The sequence below is a fragment of the Passer domesticus genome, chromosome 15, assembly GCF_036417665.1.
Source record: "Passer domesticus isolate bPasDom1 chromosome 15, bPasDom1.hap1, whole genome shotgun sequence".
NCBI classification, from domain to species: domain Eukaryota; kingdom Metazoa; phylum Chordata; class Aves; order Passeriformes; family Passeridae; genus Passer; species Passer domesticus.
The window spans coordinates 6,921,504-6,933,825 of NC_087488.1; the positions used below are offsets into that span (position 1 = coordinate 6,921,504).

At 41.1% G+C, this 12,322-nt stretch overlaps 1 protein-coding gene across 1 annotated transcript in view; it reads right to left on the reverse strand.

Annotated features, from left to right (window-relative positions):
- Positions 1-2,763: 2,763 nt before the first annotated feature.
- LOC135281659 (uncharacterized) overlaps positions 2,764-12,322 on the reverse strand; it is a 76,800-nt gene continuing 67,241 nt past the window's right edge. The window contains exons 67-74 of the mRNA XM_064390708.1: positions 11,596-11,693; positions 11,013-11,197; positions 9,758-9,960; positions 9,145-9,334; positions 8,173-8,488; positions 6,359-6,548; positions 5,846-5,985; positions 2,764-3,751 (exon numbers count right to left, since the gene is read on the reverse strand). Coding sequence (XP_064246778.1) covers positions 3,736-3,751; positions 5,846-5,985; positions 6,359-6,548; positions 8,173-8,488; positions 9,145-9,334; positions 9,758-9,960; positions 11,013-11,197; positions 11,596-11,693 — 1,338 coding nt within the window. The 3' untranslated portion in view covers positions 2,764-3,735. The remainder of the gene's footprint in view (positions 3,752-5,845; positions 5,986-6,358; positions 6,549-8,172; positions 8,489-9,144; positions 9,335-9,757; positions 9,961-11,012; positions 11,198-11,595; positions 11,694-12,322) is intronic.

Genomic DNA, 12,322 nt, shown 5'->3' on the forward strand with positions numbered 1-12,322 from the left:
TTGGTGTTCCAAACCAGACCATATCACAGGCAGTAAAGTCCTGTGCTCTTGAGATTCTGCTGATGAAATCCAAGACATACAAAGATAAAGACTTTTGGCAGTCTGGGTTTATTTATTGTTTGCAAGTCTGGAAAAAAATTTGCTTGTGGAGTGCTGTAGCCTTCAGAAATAATCCATGTGACCGCCATATCAGCTGGTAACAGGTTCATACTAAAAATTCTTTTCCTAGGAGTTCAAAGCAAAAGACACTTGTAGCCAAGGTGAGTGTTGTATTCTAAACAAAAGACTGCTGGAATTTGCTTTGACTCCCAGCTCAGTTGTGCTTCACCATGAGAGGCTGATGGTGCCTGTTTAAGGCTGGGCTGAAGGGCCTTGCTTCTGGATTTCCACAGTTAAGCATTGTGGGGCTCTGCTGGGTACTGGGAATTCTCCCTTTTCCTCACCTTATATCTCAAATTCTGCAGTTAAAACGCGGGTTTGTGATTTTTGTTGCTGTTGAACAGCAGAGTATGTAACTGAGAAGTTACAGGATAAGGGGATTCTTTAGCCCTGTGTTGAGGAGGAGGTCAAGGCTGAGCTCTTGTTACAGCTCTTGTTTCGGGGTTAACTTGGTGTGATATGCAGAAATTCTGTGAACTTTATAGATCATGGGGGTTCTCTATAAAGAACATGTTGGAGGTGAGTTGTAAGCACTAAAACTACACTGGGAAGCACGACTGCACCTGTGTGTGCCCTGCAAGGACAGCTGCTCTGGGCAGGTGTGTTCAAAGTGCTCTCACAGCAGGATTACAGAGGCAGAAATTCCTGTGTGTTGTGATGGGGAGATCCCTGAGATATGCAGTGCATATTATGTATTTGCCATATGACAACACAGTTTATATGTATAGTTTATATATAATTTATATTCTGCATGACCTGCATCTGAGGCATAAACAGTTTGGATTACTTCAGTCAAGGTGTTCAATAATGTGCAGCGTTGCCAGTAGTTATCTACTAACAGCTCAGTCCTGATAAAGCCAGGGCTAGTGCAGAGATAAAAGCCAGTTTTGAAATACTGAAGCTGATGGATTGATCTGATAAATGCTTCAGTCAAAGCCTTCCAAGGTGGTTCTTCTCCAGAGGTTCACATCCATGAGAAATCACAAAGGTGTCTCAGTTGGCCTGAGGGCTGTTTAGTGTGGAGCTGGCACACTGCCCTGCAGGGACACTGCTGTCCCTCCCTCCAGGTACACCTGGATGGGCTTCCCCACATCCCCCTGTCACTGGTGTTGTGTTTGCTGATAGGAGCTGCCACCTCTCTGTTAGGCAGGAGGGTGATGTGTGGGCTCCATTTTTAATTCCTCAGGTAAGACATTACCATGCAGTAAATAAGGTATACTTAAGAACAGTCTGGCTGGATGGTTTTATTGGTTCATTAAAAGGTTTGCACAGTTCAGTTGAAGAACCCCTGTCACAGCCTGTGACACTGCTGTGTTTGTGGGCAGGAATTTGGTGAACAGGTGTGACAGAGCATTTGCCTTTGCATTAACAGCAGAGTCAGGCAGGGAGCAAAGGCACAGCTGCCAGTGCAGAAACATGGAGATAAGGCTTTATTCATGACAGCTATGAATCAGTGCTAAACTCCAATTGTGAACGTGACCTGGAACACTTCATTTAAGTGTGGATTTGTTTGTTGTTGTTGTTTTGTGGGGGTTTTTTTTGTTTGGGTTGTTGTTGTTGTTGTTGGTCACCTCTGAGGGTGGCTGTTAGCCCTGCTCAGTGTGAGTGGTGTCTCATACATGCTCTGTGTGCAGGCAGCTGCCCGGGGTCAGTGGGGTGTCCAGCCCAGCCTAGGGGGTCAGTGGGGTGTCCAGCCCAGCCCAGGGGGCAGTGGGGTGTCCAGCCCAGCCCAGGGGGTCAGCAGGATTTCCACCTGGCCTGTGGCTCTAGAGCTGGAGCAGGGTTGGGTCTGGCTCCTGCTGAGCTTCAGGGCTTGAGGTGTGTCCAGGGCCTGTACAAGTTCCTGACTCTCTAAAGAGTATCTGGACAGGAACTGTGCACACAGAGAACCTAGGAACAGCTCAGAGATACCAAACAACTGGACTGAGTGAAATGGCTGCAGTTAAAAATGTTTACTGGTAGTTAAATAGCTTCTTTATTACAAGTGATAAGTTATATGCAGCTTTTAGAGGAGACCTAGTGTCTGCATCCAGTTCAGTGTTGCTGTCTGCAGTTAGCATTTAGTTAAATTCCTGTATTTCTTTATTGCTGACTGAGCTCTTCTCAGTCTTTTCCTCTACTTGCTGATATTTTTCTTTGTTTCTGAAACTGTCACTGCAGGATTTTTTTCAGAGGTGCTTGGTATGCTTAGTTGGGGAGTGAAGTGACATTCAGTGACTGGGGAGAAAATTATGTGGGTTTTTTTTATTCAGTAACTGGTATAAATATTCTGTAACTTCCAGAAATATTTCATACCATTTTGGCTTTTTACAAGGGTGCAGGTATAAAATTATTACAGAAGAAGACTTCACTTCTAGCATCTGATGTGTGTGGGAATCCTAAAACTTGCAGGATTCTTTCCTGACTAATGTAGGAATCGTGTTTTAATTTGTATCAAGCTAGAGAATAAGTGATCAGAAAGCAAGTGCAGCTGCAAGAGCATACGTGAGATAAGAGGCAGGTGCTTGCTTTTTCTGAGCCAGTCAAACCCAGCCAGTGCCAACTCTCTATAGAGGTCAGTGCAACTTTGTTGCTACGAATAATCAATAAAAATGTACTCCAACGTAAAAATAAGGCAGTCAAATGTTTATTAGCATGATGTCATAGTACAAAACACCTTTCTTTCAATGTTTGCATATTATGCAAACATTGCATTTGCAGCATTTACCTTTTACCAAGGAATAGCTGCACCATGTGGAGAAAGATGATGCAATTTTTTAATGAAGTGACCTATAATACAGAAAGGGATTCAACATCTGAGACACACAGCAGTAGCTGTAACACCCTAACGTTACTTCATGGGTAGGGTGGATACTGGTCACCTTTTCCCAGCACATCAACTGGCTGCTGACAAGGGCTTTCTAAAGACACAAAGGGAAAATGTGAAACTGGTGCACAGAAACCAAGAAGGCTGTTTCTCATTTAACAGTGTGTACATTAATAAGGGAAAAGTCAACCAGCATAAAAATGAGACAATTATTAACTGCTTTCCATTATTTCCCATCTTATTTCTCTCTTAGCCTTCTTGTGTGTTGGAACATTTCCCTGGAAACTGTCTCCAGAACCACTGAATGCTGGAGTTTCATTTCTGGAGAAAAAAGAAGTCAGCATCTCTGCTGACTGAGCTGATGATGCTGCTTTCACAAAGTAGCCCACTTGTACCAATCTGAGCCAGAAGAGAGCTTTTCTCAGCTTTTCAGTGTATTTGTGCTGTGGTTCAAAGTTTGTGGAGAGGCAGACTTTTGGAACTGAAAGGGAGAATTTTTTTAGAGTAACTGATACTTTTCTGTCTGATTTCTTTTGGTTGATATAATTTCTTGTCAATACACTGAAATAATTCCTTTTGCCCTCAGAGGTTCTGGGTGGAAAGCTTTCCTTTTATACTATATATACTTCACTATATTACCAGTTAACACTAATGCATTCACACTTCTACTGTTCTCTCCCTGTTCTTGCCTCTAGCTTGTCTGCCTAAAATAACTGTTCTGTTTTGGGTGCTGAAAGGGTTCTTCCATCTTCAGGGCTGCTATCTGCCATTCAGAACTGGCTCGAGCTGAAAGGAAGAAGAGATGAACTCCAGGTAAGTGATAAGTAAGTACAAGTCACATGTAATGCAACCTCTCATTACAGTGAAATACAAAAAATCTCTGAAGGGAAAATAGCATCAGATATATTTATGACATCAAAACACTGTGGGGAAAGTACTGCAGCATTTTAGATACGGTTTTATCTTAGATCACTAAACTGAAATAAAGATGTAAGGTTCTCTCATGTTTGATAAATTCACATTTAGGAAGAAAAGGGCAGCATTATTTCTAAAGTTTATGAGGTCTGGGTAGTTCAGCTATTCAGTGGAAGATCCTTGACAAGAATGAATTTCTAAGAAATAGTGCAGAGGTAGTTTCTGCTGACAGCCACTTTCTGTTTTGCTGTCATGACTGTTGCTGGTTATCAGTTACTGTGTGTGAGTAACCCAACCATTACAGACTCTTTCACAGTGTCAAACCTAATTCTCCCTTAGTTTGGTCTGTTCAACTTCCTTCTCTTTAGAGTCTTTACATATTTAGAGACTTAACTCATGTCTTCCCTCAACCCTTCCATTTTTTCCCCAGGATTGTTCTCAACTGGTTCACAGTTTAAGTAAAACATGATGTCCAAAACTGGATATATGAAATAAGTTAAATAGAGAAGGTATTTCTTGTCTTCAATGTGTTGATTCATGTGTACATCCCCAATGTATTTTGCTTCTTTATTAACATGTTCTAGTTAACTGAGCTTGTGGTCCACCTTCATTCCAATCCTTTTTCTCAGAAATGGGATAATGTAAACTAGCAGCACTAGCTGACTGCAATCATTCAGCTACCAAACTATTCTAAAACTTTATTTTCAACTGAATATTATGTTGACTCAGATTTAACAAAATTTGTCTCTGTATTTCATATTTATATGTTGAAGAGTTTTTGTAACTGCTGGAGCTAAAACCTCTCACTGCCTACAAGATGCTGCCCAGAAATGTCCTGATCATCCACTGCTCAGGAGCTGAGTGAACTAAACTGCTCAGGCAGATACTGACAGGCAACATGTTTCAGTGTGTGGGAGTGTGATGTGATGCACTTACAGACACAAGTGTTCTTTTTCTAGGTTTTTATTTTATGGCCAACAAACCCATTTACAAATACTACTCTCTTCCTTAATGGATAAGAAATCAGGTAATTGTAAATTTTTCAAGGCATACTACAAATGGGTTTATAGTCGCCAAATCAGTCCTTTGAGATAGCAGTGAGTTTACAAATGCAAATAAATAATGTTTCAATACATATATTAAAAACCCCACCCTCTTTTTATTACTAAGCCTTAGCAAACCATGGAGCTTTTCTGCATGATTCTGCTATTTATTTGGTGTAAATGTTTCCATTGCAGTCTTGTAAAAATACAGTGAGTTACTACTTGGGCAAGAGTATCAATTATGGAACTCCAGTTAGCAGCACAGGTGGCTCCAGTCACTTTTGGAGTACACAAATTGGCACAATAACTACAGAAGTGGGAAAGGACTGTAATTATAAAGATTTCAAGCAAGTGCTACTGCTCTCTTCAGGCTTTTCATCTTCCTTGGCTATATTCCAGGAATCCACTTAACAATGCAACCTGGATGACAGCTGCATTAAAACACAAGGATTGATAATCTGGATATTCTAGGTTGAAAAGATAGATAAATTTCATAATTAGATGTTGAAAAGTACAAAAATAAGTCCCTGAGTATTTTGTGTCTGTATATGTATTGTTGTTAATATGAATCCAAATACATTATTCAGACCAAAAAAGATGGAACCAGACATGGTATCCAAGAGGAGGAACTCCTGGGGACATTACACAGTATTCTGCAGGAATCCTTCTGCCTCTGTTACACAGCACTTTAGGACAAAATAAGAGAGGCAGTGGATGGACTCTGGTGTGCTTGTGAGTGAACAGCAGGAAGGGCAGGTAGCCAAGAGGCAAGAGGAGCATTTCTGGGAATAGGATCAGTTTTGCTCATGGCCACAGTCAGATTCATTTGTTTTATTTTCTCATGTGCTCTTGCATCACAGACATGTAAGTACTGGAGCAATGCACTCAGAATATGCAGGGTGGTAAAAGAAATGAAACTTACCACTGTGGAGGGATTTCAACAGGGACAAAATTCCGGTTGCACAAATGAACAAAAGCTGCTGCTAAGCTGCAGGCAGCCCCCAGGGCCGGGGAGTCACAGCTGTCCTGTGTACACATGGTGTAGAATGGCACGGGATCCACCTGGGCACAAAGGGAGAGGTTAGGGGGGACCTGCAGGAAAACCCAGAGCTTTGGGTTGTGTCCCCTCGCCCCTGCCTGGTTAGGACCATTTATAAACCTTTATTTCCTTCCTAACAGTGAGGAGGTTATTTCTGTTTCCAAATTCTAGACCTGTATCCTAAAGAGCGGTGCAGTCATGCCACTATTCTGTGGATGTCAAAAACCTCCATTTATATTTATGGTGATAAAAACCCCTTTTTATTCTGTCTGGATTGCTGTTTCAATTACTTCTTAAGTCTTCTGCAACTAATCTCTATTCTTGCAATGGTTATGTGACCTCATTGGAAGTATGACACATAATTAAGACAGTGCTTCTGGCTGAAATTCTACTTACAACTTTGAAGCAGTTCCTAAGAAGTGAATGTGGTTCTTCAAAGAACGCTTTACAGATGTTTTGCTTAGCTGTAATTGGACATGGCTTCTCTTTCTTCTGCACCAGACTGCACTTATTCACCTGGGAAAATAGAATTACTGAAGTTGGTGTATTTTGGGGGTTTTTTGCATACATCAAGGTCGGATGAGTTTTTCAGATTTCCAGTGTGAGCTGTTTTGAAGGATGATATGGGCAGCTCAGTACCCTGCTCTAATGTTGATTGTTCATTAATATTGAGAGGCACCTCACAGATTAGATATTGTTTCCTTTTGCCATTGATTATGTTATTCACTGAAGGATTTTGGTAAGTAGTTGCTGACATAGCAGGTAGTTGGCTAGTTCTCTTTTATATAGATCTGACAGGTCAGTTGTGCTTTTACTACATCTTTCTCATGGAGAAAAAAAAGCTCCATACCCTTGCTGGATTATTCATAGGCAAAGGTAGCTTTAAAAAGAAAGAACAACAAAACCACACCACCAAGAAGTTCTTTAAGCAAGTGTAAATTGTAGTTATTTTACTTACTAAGGAAAATGAACTGGCAGTTTACTCTGTGCTAACCCTCATCCTGCAGGAGTCAGACACTCAGTCCCTTCCTGTTGTGCAGCCTTGGCCTTGTGATGGTGGAGCTCTGCTGACGTCCTTTGCAAGGTCAGTGCATGACAAAGGCTGTGATAAAGCTCCTGGGAACAAGCTGCAGTCAGAGTTCACAGTCCAGTTTGAGCCCTTCCAATCAATAGTGCAAGTGCAGCCATTCTGCCCCTAAAGAAGGACACTCAGGGCTGCCCTGCTTCTGCATGACCCTAAGTTTCTTATGTATTGCTTTTAATTGATTCTTTTGTTCAATTTCTCTGGGGAGTTTTATATCTTTATAAGTATATTAGAAGTTAATATTTGTAGCAATAAAGAAAACTGTGCCTATGGTCAGTCACATTGGGATCCTGCCCCATTATTAACATAAACATAGGCTGCAAGCTCATTAACTGTATCTGCAACAGCAAGAAGTACAAGATACTTCAAGCAATCTCTCTTTTACAGTAAAGTACTGACATGAAAATGAGATTTCTGTTCCCAGAACTCAGACATCCTCTGTGAGACAGGATAAGTGGAAGAGTCACAAAATCATTGTGGGAATAAGATGCTGATTTCTTTTCTTTTTGGTAATAGATTCTTAAAACTAGATTCGGAAGGGATTTAGAGGATCCTGTCAATGTCACTTGAGAGAATGTTAAGGCTACTTTTCTTTGTAGGTTGTATTCAGAAATGGTTCTGTACAACTGCACGTTTGTGTATTTAGATTATTTGCAGCTGATGACAGAGTACATTAATTAAGCAGAGCTATAATGTTACTGGTATAAAATTGTTACATCATTTATTCATGGTAGTTATAGGAGTCTTTTTGTGCAAGTCAGTAACTGCCAGCAGCACCTAACCTTCCAAAAAGGTCTGAGTACTTAGTGGTGTGGGGATAGAGAACAAATTTACTTTCAAATACTTACAGATTTGTTTCTAAAGTTTTGTGTATTGATGAGATGTAAAGCATGAAGAAGAAAGAAAATTAAGAGGCTCAACATACCCTGCTAGAACTAACAGTTCTAAAGAAAACCTCAGACTGTGGCCTGAGTGATGAACACACAGATTTAGCCCAGAACTAGTAGCACCTGTCCCTGCATTCCAGGAAGAGGTGCTCTAAGGAGGAAAACATCAAAGATACTTAGCTCCAATATCAGTTTATTCTAAAATCAACAACAGCCACCTCTGTGTTTTACCTTACCACCTAGGCCAAAAATATTCCCTATTTGTAGGGAATTCTTGAGCAGTTTTTAGCAAACATGTGCAACCCTTTCCCTGGTCAGACACAGCAAAACAATGCAGTGTGCTGCTGTTCTCACTATCGAGCTTCAGTTCATCTAAGCCAACCCAGCATGTCAGACAGTGCCCTCTGTCAGCAGCCCTGCACACAGGAGCCCCTCGGCTCATTACCTGCCAGCTCTGTGTGAACTCTTTCACGCTGTCAGTGAAGGAACCATTAGGCACCATCCATTCGTTCCCAGCTTCATTATCATTGGTACCCAAAAGCCCAGCTGAAACACCTGGGAGGAAATGGAAATGGAGTAAAATAGGGATTGTCAGGAGTAGGTGCAGGAATATTACAGCAGCTGTCTCTGGGCTCTGATGATTCTGTGCAGCAGAGCTCAGCTCTGCTGTGGAAGAGGGGAAGCTGCCCAGCCTGCATTGCCATCTCGTGTCTCAGCTGCCCATGGGCTTCTGAGCACATCAGCATCAGATCCATTCTCTGCTCATCTTTGGAGGGTGACTTTTACAGTAGTGTGGGGTACATGGATGGTACATGAATGCATTCCAAGTATACAAAAAAACTCCATGAGGTTTTGGGCCTCCCTCTGTAGTTGTCTTGGGGGCCTGACAAGCTAAGCCTGCTCTAGAGCAGATTCTCAACCAGATTTTGAGGCTGGGCTGACTGCAGTACCTCTGCCTCTGACTTCTGTCTGCTTTATAGCATTGAATCAACAGTAACCCTAACTTGCTCTTCCCCCTGAAATGGTGCATTCCATGCACTATTTGGCAATTACTAGGAATGCCTAGGACCATTTCCAGGGTGTCTATAAATTAAGAGGGGGAAAAAAAAAGTGAAAGCACAGATGCTGGTACTACTACCAGTAATACAGATAATTCAGAGAGATAGCAAAAATGACTAACAGCTGACAACAGCTGTATGACTGATACTCACCATGGTGCCACCCAGCCAGCGTGACAGTACAGAGATCATACTGAAAGTCACAAGAGACAGAAACTCCTTTCTGATCAGATACTTCTATTTTGTTGGTGCCTTGCCTTGAATTCATGGTACTGTTTTCAAGGGATTGATCCAGCACTTGGCAGTTCTCTTCCGTAAAGGAGAAGTTATACATCTTAGAGATCTGTTTTAAAATGAAAATGCAGTTTCAAACCTGTCATAGTGAAAGTTCAGTCACAGGCAAGCACAATGGATTTGCAGGTGCAATGAGGCCAACTTAGCCCAGAATTAAGGGAATAAGAACAGGGTTGTGTTAAACTTCTGAAAGAGCAAAAAGCACAAAGTCTCCCTCTTCAGTGCCATTCCCTTAGACCATGTCTGAGGAAAGTTGAAAAGTTTGTCATATACAGAGGGCAAAGAGGCAGCCCTTGAGTTAAACTGGTTTTGTTTTGGAGAGGTATTTTCTTTTTAAGAAGCTGTCACTTTAAAGCCATTGCCTGAGAGTGCTTCTGATCCATGTTTTCAGCATTTATATTTTAAAAACATTTTTTGTCAGTTGAAGAAAATTTTTGCCAAAAATAAAAAATGTTTGATTTGATCTTCCTACCTTCAGTCGTGGGTAGATAGTGATCACAGTCTGATTCATCTCCACATACAGTGATCTTGAGTTCCTAGTTTCCTCGTTTAGTATTACAGTGAAAGCACTGTGAACAAAATCCTTGGCCAGAAGTACGCTGCACTTTGATGCCAAATCATACATTCTTCCATCAAAAGTCACAAGATGTTTGGTCCCCACTAACATAGCATGATCTGGATAATGGTATTTCAGAAGAAACATCAGTGAGTTTTCCACAGAGCAGTAAATGCTGCACGTACTGCAACACACGCCACTTCGTGCTGTCATACTCTTAAAATAACTTCTCAACTTATTATTACAGTGGCATTACTACACTTACATTTTAATTAGTTACAATGTAGTTGCTCTACAATAAAACTTTTCTCAGAAATAAAACAATTTAATGATTTATTTTTTGTTATAGATTTACCTGAGTGCCATACAACTTTGTTAAACTTGCGCTGGGATTCTGTGGGAACTCTTTCACTACTTGACAAATCATATTTATAAACACACAAATTATACATTCTTATGCAGAAAACACAAGAATATTAATTCTCAAAAGTTGTCTCCAAAAATGACCTTCCAAATCAGTGCATCAAACAGCTGCAATCCAGGAAACCCTGCTGATAGATGACTCAGATTATTGGGTCACTAGCAGCTACTTTCACAGCCCTCTGTTGGGTCTCTCTGTACTGGGAGGAAACCATTAAAAAGGGTTTTCTGGAAAGCCATTCTCTTTAAGAGACAGTTGGGACTGTTAGTGCATTCCTTTAGCATTTAGCAATACTTTTACAGGCAGTGCTGTTGATGAAGTTTTGGTAGGGCTGAGCTTGCTCATCCTAGAGGCAGCAAAGTCACCAGTTTCCAAGGCTCTGTGCCAGGACAGAGAGCCAGCAGGTGAGACTGGCAGTGAACCACAGTATCAACTCACAAGAGCACATGGATAAGGCAGATAAATACCACCTGCTGCTTCTAGTCTCAAGAGTAGGAAATGTAAAGAGTTACATAATTTGCATTAATATTAATTACAGCAGTGTTACTGCTTGCCAGCTTTGCTCAGAGTGTTGATCTTGTACATACCATCACTGTCTTAACAAGAAAGACTATATGTAAGTTGCTAAGAAAATTATTCAATAGTGACCATCTCTATGTGAACTCCTATTCCAGATACAATTTTTAAAATACAGTACTAGGTGGAAATAGACTCAGGTACCAACCAAAGCAGCACTTTGAAAGGGCTTACATTCAAAGGGGCTCTCCATCATCCTCCGTTTGATTCTGTAGTACTCTGCAAGTATGTTGAGATTGTAGAGGTCTTGCAGAGGCCTCATTAGTTTTTCTCCAATGAGGTAAGTGGTGACATTTGCCAGCTGCAGGGACAGGTCTGCTGTAGGTAGCACTGGCAGCTTTCCTGCCACTGAACAGTTCCTGTAGAATACAAAGAGAACACCCCTTATCTGCTGAACTGATGAAATGCTGGTGTTTTATTAATAGAAATGTTGAAGTGAAATATTCTTAAGAACTGCAGTCTGGTTAGAACAGCAAAACACAACCCTACTCTGGCCAACAGCTGCACTTCCCCAGGTCACCTCAGGCCACTTATCAGTTCCTGATGCCCTGTTTGCTGCCCAGTAGCTCCTTTCAAGCACAGTGGGTCTGGCAGCCAACAGAAATAAACATTAGGATATGATGTGACCAAAGCAAAGAGTGGTTGGGTGGCTGTCCAGAACCCTCAGCTGCACACTGACAGGAAGAGTAACTATGCACATATCCTTTTAAAACACTGCCCAGAGCAAAACCTTTCATTTTGCAAAAACACCAGTTACCTGGGTGAAAAACTGTACAGGTTCAGCAAGGGCTTCCTGATCTTGCTCACAGCTCTGGAAAACGTGGCCTCTGCCCACCTGAGCACCTGCTGGGTAGCCTGTTGGAGAGTCACCGATTATAAAAGCAATTTCAGTATGACTTCAGGGCAGGGTCAGTACTTGCAAATGAATTTTAGATCAAGAAATGCAAAATACCACTTCATTGTCTCTTGTATTTGTCTCCTGTCTGACAGCATCTTGTCATGTAGAGGTCAATAATATCCAGAGTATAGACTCTAGTCAACAACATCAATGGACAGAAATATATTCCTCCTAGATAACAAAGTGTAGCAATGCTTCACTAAGTTAATGTGCCTCAGTAGCTTAGAAAGGACTGGTATCTTTAATAATATAAGTTAGCCTTGTGATATAGCTTTTATGCTTTTCATTTCAACTAGAAGAACCCAGATTTACTTGTACACTGTTTATTGGAATCAAAATTTCTCCTCTCTATGCAAGAAAAGTAAAAGCTACGTGAATGACAGATTACTGCTGCTGTGATTTCAACCAGAACTAGTAAAACAACCTCTCCTGTAGCTGGAAAAGTACTCCTTCAAAGCAGGACAAATGCTGCAAGAACAGTAAATCAGCTGTGCACAATATGGAAAGACATTATATGGAATATAATTATTATGGAAATTATTATTACATGGAAAGACAACTGCACTATTTCCATAAACAAAAATGT